At 39.3% G+C, this 19,249-nt stretch overlaps 1 protein-coding gene across 1 annotated transcript; it reads right to left on the bottom strand.

Moving 5' to 3' along the window:
• Nucleotides 1–13,522: 13,522 nt before the first annotated feature.
• Nucleotides 13,523–16,012, bottom strand: LOC112757623 (uncharacterized). Its single transcript, XM_025806178.1, has 3 exons — nt 15,710–16,012; nt 15,485–15,622; nt 13,523–15,361 (listed from the first exon to the last, which is right to left on the bottom strand). The coding sequence occupies exons 1-3, from the start codon at nt 16,010–16,012 to the stop codon at nt 13,523–13,525; spliced, it is 2,280 nt and encodes a 759-aa protein (XP_025661963.1).
• Nucleotides 16,013–19,249: the final 3,237 nt, after the last annotated feature.

The following is a 19,249-nucleotide window of genomic DNA, read 5'->3' as shown; positions in this document are numbered from 1 at the left end:
CTCCGTTAGGTTTGAAGGACCAAGATGGAACGCAACATAACTATGGTTTGAGAAGATCCCAAGGCCCAATTTGCATGGTGATTGAGGCAAATCAATTGACATTAGGATGGGGCAGCAAGAAAAACATGAAATTATGCCATCTCCATCGCACAGAATTTCTGCACGTCGTGGAATTTCTCTCCGAAAGCGTCTGCGGCCTTCCTCCTTGCAGAACTCGCCAGTTGATAAAAATGGTGGCACAATGAAGGGAACCATAGTAGATGGAAGCATGGCGGGTGCAGCGTTGGGGGTCCAAGGGTGGCAATTATTTAGGATCAGAGTGCGCTAGTACCACAGGACAAACCACCTATTGAGGTTGTGATTCTATTTAGAGTATTATGTTCTTATTTATTCTGTCCCTATTATTTATGGATAGTTTAAATATGATTGTTTGGAACACTAAGGATGCTTCTAATAAGTTAACCCAGGTGCATTGTAAGAAACTTGTTAGAAAATTTAAACCTGTTTTCTTTATTGTGGTTGAAACTCACTCCTATTTTCAGCATTTAAAATTGTTTTGGAAAAGGTTAGGGTATCACTTTGTTGGTATAGTGGAAGTGGAGGGACATAAAGGAGGTATTTGGTTTCTATCCTCTATACAGGGTGTTTATTGTAACTTCGCTTTTGATCAGGGTGTTACTGTTGAGGTTCAATTTGATAATTTGATTTGGAGGTGTAGTGGTATTTATGATAGCTCTCAATTTAATAAAAGGGTTCTCCTTTGGGATTATCTTATTGCACAATTCATAGGTTTCCAAGGACCTTGGATTGTTCTTGGTGATTTTAATGAAGTCATATTTTCTCATGAATCTAAGGGCTGTCAATTTTCTCATCAAAGAGCAGGCAGGTTTGCTACTTCATTAGGGGATGATGGTTTGCTTGATCTGAAGACTATTGGGAGACGATTTTCTTGGTACATGAGGGTGAAAAATTATGTTGACGTAGCAAAAAAGCTTGACCGAGTCTGTATAAATAGTGGTTGGTTATCTATCTTTCCAGAGACTTATGCAGAAGTTTTAAATAGGTTTTAGTTTGATAATTGCCCTATTCTAGTGCGTTGTAAAAGTCACCCTCAGCCTAAAGAAAATTGACCTTTTCGATTTGTTGCTGCTTGGGCTACTTGGTGCACAAAATTGTGATCTCTGAAACGGCACCAAAAACTTGGTACACACGATCGTATTCTCAACTCTTTTTCACAACTCCGCACAACTGACCAGCAAGTGCACTGGGTCGTCCAAGTAATACCTTACGTGAGTAAGGGTCGATCCCACGGAGATTGTCAGCTTGAAGCAAGCTATGGTCATCTTGTAAATCTCAGTCAGGCAGATTCAAATGGTTATGAGGTTTTGATAATTAAAATATAAATAAAATATAAAATAAGATAGAAATACTATGTAATTCATTGGTGGGATTTCAGATAAACGTATGGAGATGCTTGTTGCTTCTGAATCTCTGCTTTCCTACTTTCTTCATTCAATTATTCATACTCCTTTCCATGGCAAGCTGTATGTTGGGGGATCACTGTTGTCAATGGCTACCGTCCGTCCTCTCAGTGAAAATGGTCCAAATGCGCTGTCACCGCACGGCTAATCATCTGTCGTTTCTCACTCATGTTGGAATAGGATCCATTGATCCTTTTGCGTCTGTCACTACGCCCAACACTTGCGAGTTTGAAACTCGTCACAGTCATTCCATCCCAGATCCTACTCGGAATACCACAGACAAGGTTTAGACTTTCTGGATCTCAAGAATGCTGCCAATTGATTCTAGCTTATACCACGAAGACTCTGATCTCAAGGAATTGAAGGCTCTGTTGTTAGGAGAGACAATCAAATGCATGGACCAGGAATCCAAGAGATATGCATTCAAGCTTGTTTTCATGTAGAACGAAAGTGTTTGTCAGGCACGCGTTCATAAGTGAGAATGGTGATGAGTGTCACTTGATCATCACATCCATCATGTTCTTGTGTGCGAATGAATATCTTAGAATAAGAATAAGCTTGAGTTGAATAGAAAAACAATAGTACTTTGCATTAATTCATGAGGAACTGCAGAGCTCCACACCTTAATCTATGGGGTGTAGAAACTTCACCATTGAAAATACATAAGTGATAATGGTCCAGGCATGGCCGAATGGCCAGCCCCCTAAACGTGATCAAGAGATCAAAAGTGATACAAAGATAGTCTCAAAAATGATCTTTAGATAAAAATAAATTACTAAAAGTAGTTTTTATACTAAACTAGTCACTAGGGTTTACAGAAAATGAGTAACTAAGTGCAGATAGTACAGAAATCCACTTCCAGGGCCCACTTGGTGTGTGCTTGGACTGAGCATTGAAGCTTTCACATGTAGAGACTCTTCTTGGAGTTAAACGCTAGCTTTGGTGCCAGTTTGGGCGTTTAACTCCAGCTTTTATGCTAGTTCTGGCGTTTAACGCCAGAATAGGGTAGAAAGTGGGTATTCAAACGCCAGTTTGCGTTATCAAAACTCGGGCAAAATATAGACTATTATATATTTATGGAAAGCCCAGGATGTCTAATTTCCAACGCAATTGAGAGTGCACCAATTGGATTTCTGTAGCTCTAGAAAATCCATTTCGAGTGCAGGAAGGTCAGAATCCAACAGCATCTGCAGTCCTTTTTCAGCCTCTGAATCAGATTTTTGCTCAGGTCCCTCAATTTCAGCCAGAAAATATCTGAAATCACAGAAAAACACACAAACTCATAGTAAAATTCAGAAATGTGAATTTTGCTTGAAAACAAATAAAAATATACTAAAAAGTAGCTAGATCCTACTAAAAATTACCTAAAAACAATACCAAAAAGCGTATAAATTATCCGCTCATCACTACTCATCCCAGGTATAAGAATATTGTGAATCAGTCATGGTGGTCTGGTAATAGAGGGATTCATAGCAAACTTTCGGAAGTGCAGAAGAATTCCTTAGAGTTTAACTCGAAGGTGTTTGGTAACATTTTTGTTAAGAAATGTGAATTAGAGCAGCAGATTAATTATTTGCAAAAGCATTTGAAAGTGGTGGATAGCATTTATTTGCATCAGAAAGAACAACAATTACTTGATAATTATAATAATACTCTAATGCAAGAAGTGCTCCTATGGTTCCAAAAGTTCAGAGAGCAGTGGGTAAGGTTCAGAGATAGGAATACAAGATTCTTTCATGTTCAAACTCTTGTACAAAGGAAGCATAATAAGATTCATGACCTTTTTCTTAAGAATGGAGAGTGGGAAACTGGTCCGGAGGTTCTGAAACAGAGTCTTTCTATAAAAGCTTATTCTGTCGTTTGGATGATATTGATTTGGGTTGCCTTGGTGATGTGCTTCTTCCTTCTCTGAATGAGGAAGCTTGCAATGATCTTACGGCACCAGTTATTATGGAGGAAGTCAGAACAGCTATTTTTCACATGAACTCTTTTAAAACTCTGAGTCCTGATAGGTTTCAAGCTTTCTTTTTCAAGGAATATTGAAAAATCATTAGTCTTGATGTTTTGAAAATGGTTAAGCAGGCATTATCCAGTGTTGCTCTTGATCCGAGAATGAAGGAGATTTTACTAGTTCTCATTCCAAAGGTTGAAACTCTGGTATCTATGAAAGATTTCAGGCCGATTAGTCTCTACAATGTAGTTTACAAGATTATCACGAAGGTCCTGACAATATCATTATTGCTCAAGAGGTCCTCTACTTTATGAAGACAACTAAATCAAAGAAAGGCACACTGACCTTTAAGATTGATCAGGAGAAAGCTTATGACAGAATTGACTGGAGGATTTTGGCCCATACTCTTAAGAGGTTTGATATTTCCAGTCCTACAATTAATTTGATTATGAATTGTGTCAGTACTTCCACCTTATCTATAATTTGGAATGGGAATCATTTGAATGGCTTTACTCCTAGCCAGGGTCTTAGACAAATAGACCCTATGTCACCCTATCTTTTTGTGTTGTGTATGGAGAAATTGGTACGCTTTATTAGTCATCAGGTTGATTTGGGATTATGGGAGTCGGTTGCTGTTTCTAGAGGGAGACAAAGAATATCCCACTTAATATTTGCGGATGACTTACTTGTATTCTGTAAAGCTAAAAAGAGACAAGTGCAAAATGTGATGGTGGTTTTAGAGATTTTTTCAAAGCATCTGGGATGAAGATTAATGTGGAGAAGTCTAAAACGCTTTGCTCCAAGAATGTCTATGCAACAAGGAAAGAGATTTTCACTGGGGTGTTCTCTATCAGATTTGTCCAGGACTTGGGCAAGTATCTTGGGGTTACCCTTAGCTATTCTAGGGTGACCCGTTCAGCTTTCAATGGTGTCCTGGATAAGTTTCGGGGTAGACTAGCTTGCTGGAAAGGAAGTTTACTCAATCGAGCAGGTAGACTCTGCTTGGTTAATTCCGTTGTAGCCACTATTCCCACGTACTATATGCAGGTCTCTATTTTTTCAAAGGAAAAACTGGAGTCTATGATGAAAAATTTTCTTTGAAAATGACAAGTTAATAGAAGAAGATTGAATCTTATTAGTTGGAAGGTACTGGTTACTCCAAAAAAAATATGGAGGTTTGGGGATTAGAGATTCTTATTGTGTGAATATTGCTCTTCTTGAAAAGCTAGTTTGGACTTTTTTTCATCAACCAAATAAGTTATGGGTCCAATTGTTAGATGCCAAATACTGATCATCTCAGTATGACTATTTTAGTTGTCCTAAGAACAAGGACTCTCCCATTTAAAAAAGTCTTTGCAAGGCTTGAGAAGTGTTGAAGGATGAGTTTACTTGGTGTATTGGGGATTTGAACTAGAATTTTTTGTTTTCTAGTTGGAGGAGAGAAGGGCAGTTATCTAATGATATGGATTATGTTCATATTTCTTATTCGAATCTCTGGATACAAGATATCTAGTCTATTGGTAGGTGGCATTTAGATACTCTTTATTCTCCTTTATCTCAAAATCTGAAAATTAATATACGTTCTTACAATTCAGATGTGTAAGCAAGTCCGGAAGTGGGTTGATATTGGTCTGGGCTACTGCCAAAGTCTATGACTCACGCAACGGTTACTTGTGGTTGTGTAAGCAGCTGTTTGGTTGGAAGAAGTGGGAAATTAGCTTTAGCTTTGGCACAAGCTAGTTTCAGAAAAGTACAAGTGTTTGGCTTTGCTGTGTCTTAAGGAGGCTCTTCCTACTGCAAGTTTTCGCTTCAGAAGAGGGATGTCGTCATCGGATAAGTGCTCAAGATGCCTTTCTAGCCAGGAATCAGTTTTACATTGTATTCGGGATTGTCCAAAAGCTCAGCTTATATGGCATAAGTTGGATATTTTTTGTCATCCTATGAATTTGAAGAACTGATTCTTGTATCTGTTCATGTTTATTTTCAGGACTTTAGTGGATATGGTGTGCAAGGAATAATAACATATTTAATCCTCATGAGACTTGGCCTAAAAAAATGATTTGTCTGGCATTAGCTTCAGAAAAGGAGTTTAGGAGTATTTTTGAATTACAACGTATATCCCTCCTATCTATTCTAAATGGTTCTTAGAATCCCCATCCATTGGTACTTTCAAGATTAATTGTGATGTTAGTTATCCTGATTCTGGTGATAGTATTGGTTTTGCTTGCGTTATTAGAGATTGTAATGTGAGTTGGCAAAGGGGGTGTTTCGGAATGATTGGGAGTAATAGTATTCTTCAAGGGAAATTGTTTGTTATTTGGAAAGAATATTTCTTAGCTTGGAATGTGGGTAGAGGTGGAAACAGGCCAGGTCAGGCCAGGCTTTGCTCTTAACAGGCCTGGCCTGTCATGTAGTTGATTGGCCTGAGCCTGGCCTGTAGCCTGCTATAGGCTTTTTTCAAAGTACTAAGCCTGGCCTGTTATTCAGCCTGGCCTGGCCTGAAACCTGTTAAAAGGCCTACTAATTTTTTTTTATAAAAATAAAAATATTATTTAAAAACATATTTTTTAATAAACATATTTATATGTAAAATGTCATATTTAATATTTATAAGAATTTTTAAACTTTAAAGTATTTAAAATATACAAAAGTATTTATAATTAAATATAATAAATTTAAAATATCTCATAATTTTGTTAATAATAAAAAATTATTTATATATGTAATTATGTATTAAAAGGCCCATACAGGCTTGACAGGCCAGGCCAGGCTAATTAGTGAGCTTGGGCCTGGCTTATTAACATAATAAGACTTTTATAACAGCCTGAGCCTGTGCCTATTTTATCACAGGTCAGGCCAAGCTCCAGGCCGCCTGGCCTTTTTTCACCCCTAGATGTGGGTCAGCGAGATATTATTTGTGAGACGGATAGTGTAGAAGCATTTAATCTTGTTACTAATCACCAAGATGGTTTTGGGTTTATTGATCCGTTGGTGCTCAAAATAAGGGATATCATGCATTGGAATTGGCATGTTGACTTTCGTTTGATTATGAGAGATGCAAACACGGTGAAAGACACCATGGTAAAGATGGCGATAAGGTTACAACTTCATCAAGTGGAGCTTCCTTCTCCTTGGGAGGAGTTTAAAAATAGTCTTAAAGGGATTGTCCCTCTATTTAAGCAGTTCCTTTGTTTTTCTTCTTTTTTTTAGCTTATTTAAGTCACTAAAAAATATTTAAAAATATAAAAAAATTTATGTTTTTAATATATTTATTTTTTATTTATTAAATAAAAATATTTAAAATACTCTATTACTAATAGTTTTATTATTATGTATCTTTATGAGATTTTTTTAAATAAATAAAATAATATTTTAATTACTGAAATAAATCATTTAAAAAAAATTACAATGTAAACAAAATAAGTATAGTCGTATGTCCTCTACAGTGTAAACGAGATAAGGCACAAACCTAGTTCCACGTATCATGTGTGCATATGTATTATGTGGGGAAGAACAAACTCCAAATATCTCATTTATACTGTAAACGAGATACGAACAAACTAATTTTATTTATTGTGTAAACGAAATACGTGCCAACTTAAAACGTTGACATTGTAAATGAGATATAGTACGACAAAAATCAATCAGCTATAAAAGGATCTTCTCTTCCGTTTCTTTTTTTTTTTAAAAAATTAGTAAAAATGTCTAGTGGTAGTGGTTTCTTTGTTGTGACAGTGTATCCTAATTTCTAACTGTCACATAAGAAACAGTGACAGTAGGAATTATATTTGAGTGTGAGAATCCTACGCTACTGTGCACTCGGAGAGCAAATTCTTTGTTCGGGTTAAAGAGTTTGATATTGATGCACGTCGGTGGCGGGGAGAGAAAAGCAGTTAGAAGAATTGGGTATACAGGATGCTAGTATAACAACCCGCATTTTTGAAAATCTAAATAGGAAAAAGATTATAATTTATCTTATTAATTTGAACTTCTTATTTCTTTAGAAACTAACTTATTAAAAATAATTAAATTGATGGTATGAATATCTTGAATTTAAGTTAATTAATATTTTTATATAATTTTATTGTAATTGAATATTTTACATAATTGAAATTAAAATTTAAGTAATTGAAAAACAAAAACGATGAAAAATATATAATTTAATTAAAATAATTTGTGTTCTAGAATTAAATTTTTATTTTATAAAAGATGATTAATTAGATTATTTTAGATTTTCAATTGGAAATAGTTATTTGAATTTATTGGTATATTGATAAATAAATTGTACTTACAAAATATTTTTTTACGGTATTATATTTCAATCCTAATTATTATATTATCTCAAAGATTTTGTAAAATTGTTATACTACTAGTGTGTATTTTATCCTAATCTTAACCTAGAATTAGCCATACAAAACACAGACACGCACTAATACACGAGTAGCTTTTCCTTTCTTCCCAGAAACACGCGTTCTTCTCCTTTTCCATAGCACAATGACTCACCCTTCCTCCATACAGCAGCTACCTTCTTTTCAAAACTCACACACACACGCATAGAAGAAGAGAAGGAGAAGAGGCGCCAATCAACGCTGGCCAGGGCTCAGCCACCATGCCTGGTTGTTGTCGCAAAGAAGAGAGAGAGAGAGAGAGGGGGACAAACGAAGTGAGAGAAAGAGATGTTGAGAGAGCGAGAGAGAGAGAGAGAGAGAGTGAGATGAAGATGAGAAGGGAGGGAGTTGTCCCAGCACCGTCATCGTGTCCCATCACCGCTGCCATCAAAGCCTCCATTACCGCTGTCACTAATAATCTCAAAGAGAGAAGGAACTCGTGAAGAGAAGAGGAATGCGATGGCTAAAGGGAGAAGTAGTGCCGCTGTTGTGGCTATTAGGGCGAGCTGCTGCTGCAGCTGTTCTGTTGAGTTGTTAACGCGATATCGAGGTAGAGGATTTGTTTTTAAAAGCAGATGTTTCCAATTATAAATGCCAATAAAATTAAATGAGTAACTGCAAATAGTTTATGGATGATTTGTATGACTAATTGATGAAGTTGGGAATTGTTGGTGATAATGAGAATGTTTGAATATGATAAAATTGATTTTTGGTTTGTTTGATTTATAGCAAGCACCGATGGGAGGTGGTGTATTTCGGCTTCGTCTGTTTTGATTCAATGGCAACGAGTGTAACACCTTTACTTTTAACACCTCATGATCGTACTAAAAGCTCAGGCGTTACTTACCTCTATTCCTTTAATTTCATACTATATTTATTTAATATTGAGCTTTTGTGTATATAAATCGAATTCTTAGTTACGAAATCGAAAAGTCTTTATGTTAATTCACTTAATCACATAATTATATTCACATAATAATAAATACATAAACTTAATTAAAACTTCTTAAATACAAATCCTGCCCCTCTAAAATCTCAAAATGACAATTGACGAGGGATAAAGTCTCAATTAAACTAACAAACTATATATATAAAGTTTGTAGATCAGTCGCGGCTTCACACCAAAACTTCCTGAACCTGTCACTGAAAAAGAAATTCTGTAGTAGGGTGAGAACATCGTCCTCGAAAGGGTTCTCAGTAGAGGGTTTAAGAATTGTCATAAGAAGATACGTATAAAAAGAAGAATTGATTTTAAGGCAGTGATTATCTTTTAAAAACCAACGGCTAATCATCCAAAACCCTTTTCAAAACCGATATTTAAATATTCCAGAAAACCAAAACTTTTCTTTTCTTATAAGAAAATCTTAATCAGTTTTCTAGACCAGATGAATGACCAATCTGTTCCAAGCATAGGTTCATTAAGTCTATGCTGAACCAGCTTGATTTTTCATACTTTTCTAAAATCTCAATCAGAAATCAATCATGCCCCCAAGCTCGAGTAACTCAAACAAATTCAACAATCAAATCATCATCTCATCATCGATATCTAATCTCAAAGGTACCACAACAAAAACAAACACAGGCAAAATAGACAAGAAAAATACAGGTATGATAGCAGTTACAGCAAATAGCTCAGGTAGTAGTTCATAACAGTTAATAAATTAGGCAAACCCAAAAATATTCAAACTCAAGCAAAGCATACAAATGCATATGATGAATGCCTGTCCTATGGCTAATGAGCTCATTTGTCGGTTATATAGCCAAACCTGACATGTCCGGTAGCTAACCTGAACATTGTCTCTCTATTGCACATTAACACCGTTAGAGGGAATATGTGCCCTGTTACCATAAGAGGGATTATGTGCACTGTCACCCTTAGAGGGGATAGGTGCCCTGTCACCCTTACAACTAGAGAGAAAATACAAACATACTTGTTATCAATCATCCTGAATCATGTCTCATTTATCATAATCATTCAATTTCATAATCAAAATCAGGGTCTCAATGATTAATCAAATTCAATTTCATTCTTCTTCCTCATCTCTTTCCCGGAACAAGTGGACAACGCCACTGCCTTTTACCCAGGGTCTCAATGATTAATCAAATTCAATTTCAGGGCAATTTACTTAAATAAATAGAATAGCAGAATCCTTTACCTAAATGTGCAAAACTGATTGTTGTTACCTGCATGTGAAAAAACCCATTTCTATGTAATCCGTGGCAACCCACCACGGTTTCCAAACGTGCATAAACCGTGGCAGGTCCCAGCGGTTTAGGGGCAAAAACTATAGAGTGTAAACCGTGGTAAGTCACCACGGTTTACGAAGGAGGCATGGCATGCATAAACCGTGGTAAGTCACCACGGTTTATGAGGAAAGTGGATTGCACATAAAACCTGGTAACCCACCGCGGTTTATGTGTGTGTAGCTATATAAGTAATCCGCTGAAGGTTGGGACGGATCATTTGGGACAGCACAAAAAAAGGAAGGTGTTGTTGTGTTGAGAGGATTTGGGAAAACTTTGGAGGTGTGAAGGAGGAGTGGGTGGTGGAGTCAATGGAGGGTGAGGATCGCTTGTACCGACTAAATGGCGTTGCTCACGTGGCAGGATATATCGACGAAGAGGTTAGTTACTATTATTGTTATTATTATTGTTATTAAGATTCATACTAATATAACAATTGATATTATTAGGAATATTGTTAGTAAAAATATTTTATTATGTTTATTTGTATTGTTATTCTGATTAATGTTATTTATATAAATGTTGATATTATTATGGTTACTGTCAATCAAAATGTGAGGCGTTTATTAATATTGTCTACATAAATGTTAATATTATTATTGGTATTGATAGTAATGCATATTTTATTATGCTTATTTATTTTGTTATTCTGGTTAATAGTATTTTTGTAAAATATTTTATTATAAATGTTAATATTTTATTGAGAAATATTTTTTTCTTTATTTATATTGTTATCATGAGTGCATAGTATTCGTAGCTTCATTGTTTATTACACAATAAGAGAATCAATGAATTTAATGTGACGATTCTACTAATTTTTACCAAAATTATGTTTGGTGTTGTTTGTAATGGTTGTTTGTTAAGGGATTTTGTTACCCACGTTTTGCAGCCTAGTAGGGTTATTAGCGCCGTTAGGAGGCAGCAGAATATGCCCTTACATGACCGGATTATACCGTATCTGGAGACTGCGGGCTTGTATCATCTGGCTAGGCTAAACAGTCAGTGGTTCTGGGTTGATGAGTCTCTCCTTAGCGCATTTATTGAGCGGTGGCGTCCGGAGATGCACACGTTCCACATGTCGTTTGGTGAGTGCACCATTACTTTACAGGATGTCGCGTATCAGCTGGGTTTGCCGATTGATGGTGCGTCCGTTAGTGGGTGCTTGACTGAGTTTGAGAATCTGATGGAACACGGTAGACCAGCATGGGTGTGGTTCCGGGAGTTGTTCGGGGAGTTACCTCCACAGAGTAAACTCAAGCAGATGACAGTGTGCTACACATGGTTCCACGAGAGGTTCCGGGTTCTCCCTGCAGATGCTACTGATGAGACCGTGCGTGTATACGCACGTGCTTATATCCTGATGCTGTTGTCGTCTCAGCTGTTTGCGGACAAGAACGCAAACCGGGTCCACCTTCGCTGGTTGCCTTATTTGGCATCATTGGACGACTTGGGCAGATATAGCTGGGGCTCGGCTGCACTGGCCTGGTTGTATAGGTGTCTTTGTCGTGGTACAAACAGGAACGTCGTTAACTTGGTTGGGCCGCTACAGCTATTACAGTCTTAGATTTTCTGGAGGTTTCCCACTCTCAGGCCCACTGGTTTTGACCGGTTCGGGTTTCCTCTTGCTTCCAGGTAGGGTTTAGTATTTTCCGTTCATAAATTGTAAAAACAGCATCTGTTATTCTTTGTTTTGACATCATTTCAATTAAAATTGTAGGTGGGCTGAGTTTGTGCCGAGGAACGATGTAGGGGCACAGAGATTAGTTTCCGCACGCCTTGCACTGGATCGACTGCGTGTCCACGATGTGAGTCATTTATTTATTGCTGATACTAGAACTAGTTTTTCTTAAATGTCATTGTCTCATGAAACTCTTACTGTTTCGATACAGTTTGTGTGGGAGCCTTATTCTTCTGTTGATGTTCCTGCTGTTATTCATCCGGAGATACTAGCTGACGAGCACCGAAGGCTATGGACGGCCGTCACTAGCCTGATATATTTTTCTGCGATCGAGTGGCACCAGGTCGATAGGGTTCTACCCCAGTTCGGCGGTGTTCAGCATCTCCCACAGCCAGCTCTGAACATAGATTGGCTACATGCGAAGGATGGTAGGGGTGGGGACCGGTGGTTTCCCACGTATTATCAGGAGTGGCACCAGCATTGGGAGAACAGGCTTCAGTCAGTCATATGGGTCGATCGAGTCCTCGACCCCGGACCAACAGCAGAGTACCTGGAGTGGTGGTGCCATGTGGCGCACAGGTTCCTATCCCCAGATGTAGCATTTCAGGATCCGAGGCCGATTGTCTTGACTGAGGAGGCGCGTCACAGAGGGTCGTCCCAGGCACCTCCTAGAGAGCACGTTTATGACAGACCAGATAACAGACGAGTCGATCGGCGTCGCCGTGTAGGGACCCGGACCACCGATCGCGAGTGGAGGGAGTTTGCCGACCGTTTGGAGGAGGACATTCCTGCAGCTGAGCCTGGGGATGCAGTGGACTACCGTGTTCCTCGACGTAGAGGCAGACGGCCACCTGCGCGGCCTAACCGTCGAGGTGCGCGTGACGGAGGACCATCCGAGCAGGGTGACGGCACTCATCACGTGCCCGTTGAGGAGGTAGTTGGATCAGCATCAGCTATGGATCAGCCGACGTTCGACGTGGGTACTAGCTCTCAGCTGTTTGGGAACGTGACCCCACATGCTTTCGCTGAGTTTACTACCGCGGCTGTCGGGATGGACATTGATGATCCTGTTACTGAGTCCGAGTTCTACAGGGACATAGCAGACATGCTTAGGGATGATGATGATACCCATTATAGGCCATAGATGCCTGAGGAGCATGCCCAGTTTGCTGATCAGCAGCCACCGAGTGACGATGTTCAGGCTCAGTTGCCAGTTGACCTCAACGAGCCTGCAGTATCTCCGTCTGACCCATGGTTTGCGTTAGGAGGGACACCTGCCTCTGCTTTCAGCGTGGTTCCCGCACAGCCCTCAGCAGCAGCGGCAGACCGAGGCGGGTGAGGCGTCCTCCTTTGTGTGGCACCGGAGGTCACCTGCTTGGCCAGTTCGACGATGATGACAGTGACACCATTGAGGATTCTGATTAGTTTTGTTATATGTTCCCGTCCGGTAGGACCTTTGTTAGTTCATGTATTTAGCATGCTAGTATGTACTTATGGCTTTCAGACTTATGTTAAATGTTAATTTTCTTTTGACCAAGCAGTTTAACCGGTTTCAGCTTCTTTTATATGTAGTTCTACGGTTTATTTTATAATGCACAATATGAACGATACCAAAGTGGTTTAATCAAACAGGTAAAATAGCAGGAATTTATTCATCAGAAATTTTTGCATTAAAGAAACATGTTGACAGTCACAGACTTAACCAACCATACGTTACTAAGATTATCTAGACCCTGAAACAACTAAAACAGCATAGACGGCATTTTACACGACATGAGATCTACGCATCCCCTCCACCACTTTGTCTTCGCTGGTGACAGTTCCTCTGCGTATGCCCAGGCTGACGGCATAACCCACAATGCTTCGGCTGGTTCGACTGAGACTGATCCATACTTCCACGGATCCTGGTGGCCTTTGGACGACCTTCCTTTGCACGCCGCATATTGGGGTCAGGAATGATGGTAGGCCCAGCATATGGAGGCCATAGTCCTTCAGGGATAGGTGGGAGAAACCCCTGCTTGTAAACGTTGAACACCTCACTCATACGATACACCTCGTGAACATATGACGCCCAGTTAAGTCGGGAGTAGGCGCAACACGCAATGGCGTGGCAACAAGGATAATGCAGCGCCTGAAAGTGGCCACAGTCGCATCGGTGATCTTTAAGGGAAACTCTATAGCTACCCAGCGAGAAGCTCCCGATTGGTGTTGTCTCCGCGACGGTGTACTCGGACTGATGCCTGTCGTATAATGTCACAGCGAAGCACCTAGAGTCTCTTAGGTTCCGATCAATAGCCTTGACCAATGCCTGACAGAATTCATGCCCAGATCCGAGTTGTGCCTCTGCTGTCTGTCCCCGTAGCACAAAGAGCTGAGCAAGCCTCCCGTAGATTGACTTAACCAACGATGTGACCGGCAGGTTGCGAGTCCCCTTTAGCACGGAGTTCACACATTGACTGATGTTTGTGGTCATGTGCCCGAACCGTCGACCAGCATCCTCATGTTGGGTCCATTTGTCATACTCCATCCGGTTGGCCCAGTCACACATTGCTGGATTCTCAGTCCGCATGATGTCAAACCAGTAGTAAAACTCAGCCTCAGTCTTTGCGTACGCAGCATTCACCAACATCCTCCTTGAGTCCTTACCTTTGAACGTTAGGGCGAAATTCGCAGCCACATGCCGAATACAGTAGGCCCGGAAAGCCCGAGGAGGCAGCCACCCAGTCTCAGGTGCCTCAAGCGCTGCCTTGATCCCATTATGCTTGTCAGAGATAACAAGAATACCCTCCTGAGGAGTCACATGCTCTCGGAGATTGGACAAGAAGAATGACCACGACTCTGCATTTTCGCCCTCCACAAGGGCAAATGCTATCGGGAGGATGTTCGAGTTCCCGTCCTGAGCTATCGCCAACAGCAGCGTCCCTCCATACTTCCCATACAAGTGGGTACCATCAATACTGACGAGGGGCTTGCAATGCCGGAATGCCTCGATACAGGGTGGAAATGTCCAGAAAAGCCGGTGAAAGTACACCGTCGACTCATCAACCCCACCACCAATCCGAACAGGAGACGTCTTCAGCACCGTGATTGTTCCCGGCATTGTCGCCTGGACCCCTAGCATCCAACGTGGCAACTCCGCGTAAGACTCCTCCCAATCTCCATATATTTGTGCCACTGCCTTTTGCTTAGCCATCCAAACCTTCCTGTAACTAGTCCTGAAACCGTAATCGGCTTCTGTCGCTTGTTGAAGTACCTTTACCGTAACCGCAGCATCTGCCCTAACCATAGGAAGAATCCTCGAACAGATAACGTGGTAATCCAGCTGACGGTGATCACTTGAAATAGAAGTTGCGAGGCATGTGTGTGGCCCGTTGTACCTCCTAACCTCCCAAGTGCCCTTTCGTGCACGAAGCGCTATACGAATCAACCAACTACAACCCTTGCCGAATTCCTTGCATTTTCCATGATACTTTAAATGATCTGATTCGATGACTCTGTACTCAGCACCTCGCCGAATGCTATAGTCCTTGACACACAGCACAGCTTCATCTTTACTCTGGAATGATTGCCCAATCTGAAATTCTGTAGAAGATCCCCCCACTGTGTTACCACCGTCTTCCTGTTAACCAAGAGCATCCAAGTTTAGTGTGGAGAAGTGTGGAGGGTACTGATGAGAACCAGAACTTGAAGGCCGATGCTGCGCATGTGGATCGCCACCTGTGTCATCGTCGCTGTCACCTACGATATCAACAGGCTCTTGGTCAGACTCATCGTCACGCATTGCATTCTCTACTTGATCAGGTCCACCAAAGTCTTCGATATAAGGTACCAGGCCACCACCGGTGCCCACAACGTGGGGAGGCTCAATGACTGCTGCATTCTCCAAAGGTACAGAACCAACAACCTCCGTTCGGTCTAAATCAGCCGCAAACGAAGGTGATTAAACCGGCGGAAGATACGGTCTGACCGCAGGCATCGAACTAGATGCACCACCCGCGGCAGTTGGGCTAGGAACTGGAGCGGATGCCCCAGAACTATCGACACCAACCTCCAACTTCGCGAACAACTCATGGATTCTGATCTCCGGAAAACTCCTTACACAGTAGAACAAAACCCTAATATCTTCATCAGCCTTAACCGCAAAGGTTTCAAAATGAACATCGGTCGAGACAACCGCCATGGGAATCTTGTAGAATAGTTTCTTCACCCACTTGCTACCCAACACGCCAAGCTTCTCCAAGATGCTGTTCTTCAAATCTGACAAACTCATCGACGAACGGATAAAAATACTCAGTGGTTCTCTGTCGGTAAACTTCACACCATGGCTTTTGCTTTTTTTTTATTTTCCCAGAGCAATGCACTAAGGCAAGAAAACTCTCTTCCTCACTAGCCATTGTGAGAATGATCTCTTATGGATCTTGAATCACCCACATATATATAGAGTTCCCGTAATTGTAAACCGTGGGAACCTACAAGGTTTTTCTGGCCATTATTTATCCTACATAAACCGTTGTTAGCCACAAGGGTTTATGACCAGCACATTTTCCTCATAAACCATGGTGACTTACCACGGTTTATGCATGCCATGCCTCCTTCGTAAACCGTGGTGACTTACCACGGTTTACACTCAATAGTTTTTGCCCCTAAACCGCTGGGACCTGCCACGGTTTATGCACGTTTGGAAACCGTGGTGGGTTGCCACGGATTACATAGAAATGGGTTTTTGCACATGCAGGTAACAACAATCCGTTTTGCACATTTAGGTAAAGGATTCTGCCATTTTATTTAAATAAGTAAATTGCCCTCAATTTCATTTTCAAATCAATTTCTCAATATCATTCAATACATTCAAAAATCATACTTTTGAAATCAAATCTCATCATCCTTCCTTCAAATTCAATTATCATCATTTCTCAATTCCGTTCATTAATTATTCAAACTCAAAAAGTAATTCATTTTTTTCTAAATAAAGCAAAACTCAAAACGTAATCCTTTTCTGAATAACTCAAAATCAAATTATAAAATCCTTTAAAAATCCAAATCGTTCTAATAGGCACTTCAAATGAAATCTCCAATTTTATAAAAATTTGGACAGCATCTCCTCTAAAACTCAGACTATGCCACCCTTCTCGAGACCCATCCAAAAATTTCCCAAACTCTTTTCAATCATTTCCAAATAGCAAATCATTTTCAATAATAAAAGCATTTCCAAATATCAAATCCTTTTCAAGTTTGTTTTAAGCCAAACTCCGAAATCAATTCAGGTTCAATATCAAACCAAATTTCAATACTAAATATTTTCTAAAATCAAATTATTTTCAATAATAAAACGTTTCTAAAACCTCAAGCAAACCAATTCGGCAACCGCCACTTTAACAAAATTAATCACTCAAAATATTCAACCTTCTCAAACAGTCAACAATTCCACCAGACAAACAATCACAATTATCCAGAGCAACTCAGTTCAATCCATAAGACTCACATAATCACTAAAAATATATTTTTGCATCAATATCAATTTATAACAATTTTCGGAAATAAAATGAGTTTAAGGAAAGTGCCCCTACCTCGAATATTCGAAATCCGAAAGCTATACAGCGTGTCAAAAACTCCGAAGCCTCAACGAACGAAAATCCAACTTCCATGGTTCACTTTCTAGTCACCAATATCACAAAATTTGCCTCCCAAAACATATATCTTGCTCTAATTCCATATAAATACCACAAAATCAAACTAGGATTCATAATTATCATTAATTAACAAGAGTTAATAGTTTCTCACCTTACCAACGATCGTTTGAGACAAGACCCAACGAGTCTCCAAGATTAATTCGACTCTAAAGCACCAAAATCACATAATCCCTCAAAATCAAATCCCTAATTTTGAAATTACAAAGAGGAAGGCTGAGCAAGAAATAGTGAGATACTTACCAAATTGTTCAGTGAATTTTGTAGAGATCGACGCGGTAGTCGCGTGCCCACAAACAGTGCGACGATCGAAAATCTGCATTGAAAGTTATATGAGATTGAAGGTGAGGTTAGGGTTGGAGTTTTTGTTTCCTCCTCCCCTCAAGCTTTCGGCGTGTTTCGGTGGTATAAGGAAAAAGAAAGGTGAATTAGTGCGTTTTATATGTTGCTTGGACCATGGGTCCGGTCTAATCGGTTCAGTTCATTCGGTCCAATTTTAGGCCAAAACTTTTAAAATTAGTGTCAAAATTCATATTTTAATTATTTCTACTCTTTTAACTTATCAAATTTAATTTCTTAATTTCTTTAAATAAAAATTAATTTATTGATTAATTATTTACTAATTACCTGGAGTTTACAATAAGCATGTGCACCTAATGTTTGACGTCCACAGGAGAATCATGGTTGAACAAGTGACGGAGTTTCCTGCGGAAGTTCGTAATGGTGGTGGTGGTGGTTCTGGTAGCTCGAATTTTGTCCAGAATGATCCACCTCTTGCACTACGACTCTTCACTGTGCTTGTTCAGTGGTAGACATGGACATTGATGGTGATTGGTGAGTAGTATAATGAAGAGTACGTTGCCGACAGCCACAGAAGTGGTTCCTCTGAAGATGATGACGAGGATGAGTTTATATCAGAGACTCCTGTTAGTGGATCAGTTCGATAAAATTCAACACTTAACAAATGTTCATAAATTTCCTATTAACCTATTTTATGTAATCTAAAGATAGTCCATTATACTTACATGCAAACAGGCTAAATTTATAAAAGTACCCTAATTATAATTATATACGCTTATTAATTTAAAAGATAAAAACAACGCAGATGGAGGGAAGAAGATGGTGGCTCGACTGTGAACGGCACGGAGTTTCGGCGTACATACGCCGGCTGACACAAGGATGGTAGCCAAAAAGAATTATATATGATGTTCAAGTCAAAAGAGGTAAACCAGAGAACAATCAAAAGTAAACGATAGCAGTCTTTAAAAAAAGATATTAAATATGAATTAAAGTTTTTTAAGAAGAGAGAGTTCATAAAATACGATAAAGTGAAGAGTTAATTATTTTTAGATTAAGATAGCAAAATTTATATAATCACATATAATAGATTAACAGAAATTATAATTTTAATGATGATTAATTTATTATTTTATTATTTTATCAATTTTTTAATTTTAAAAGATCGAATTCATTGAACATATATACGTAATTTCATCGGATTTTTTTTTATTTACTTTTATTACTCTACAAAATTAGGTATTATTTGGTTGGGAAAGAAACTCTAAGCAAATATGGGTTCAGCCGGCAATTTGCATTTTATTATTGCCTCCTGTAACATCTTAGTGTTGCCATATAATCATGTTATGTCTAAGACCAATGCATGCACATGCCACATGCCACATGCCACATGCTAATATTGTATTATTGCTTGTAAGTATAGAGAACAGCTTGAAAATGATTCTTCATTGGCAAAAATGAAATTAGTCCATATGGTGGTGCTAGCAAAACAATTGGTCGTTGTTAATTATTAGTTGAGAATT

The sequence above is a fragment of the Arachis hypogaea genome, chromosome 16 (assembly GCF_003086295.3).
Source record: "Arachis hypogaea cultivar Tifrunner chromosome 16, arahy.Tifrunner.gnm2.J5K5, whole genome shotgun sequence".
Classification (NCBI taxonomy): domain Eukaryota; kingdom Viridiplantae; phylum Streptophyta; class Magnoliopsida; order Fabales; family Fabaceae; genus Arachis; species Arachis hypogaea.
Note: the sequence above shows the minus strand (reverse complement) of the source record. Positions and strands in the feature narration are given on the sequence as shown.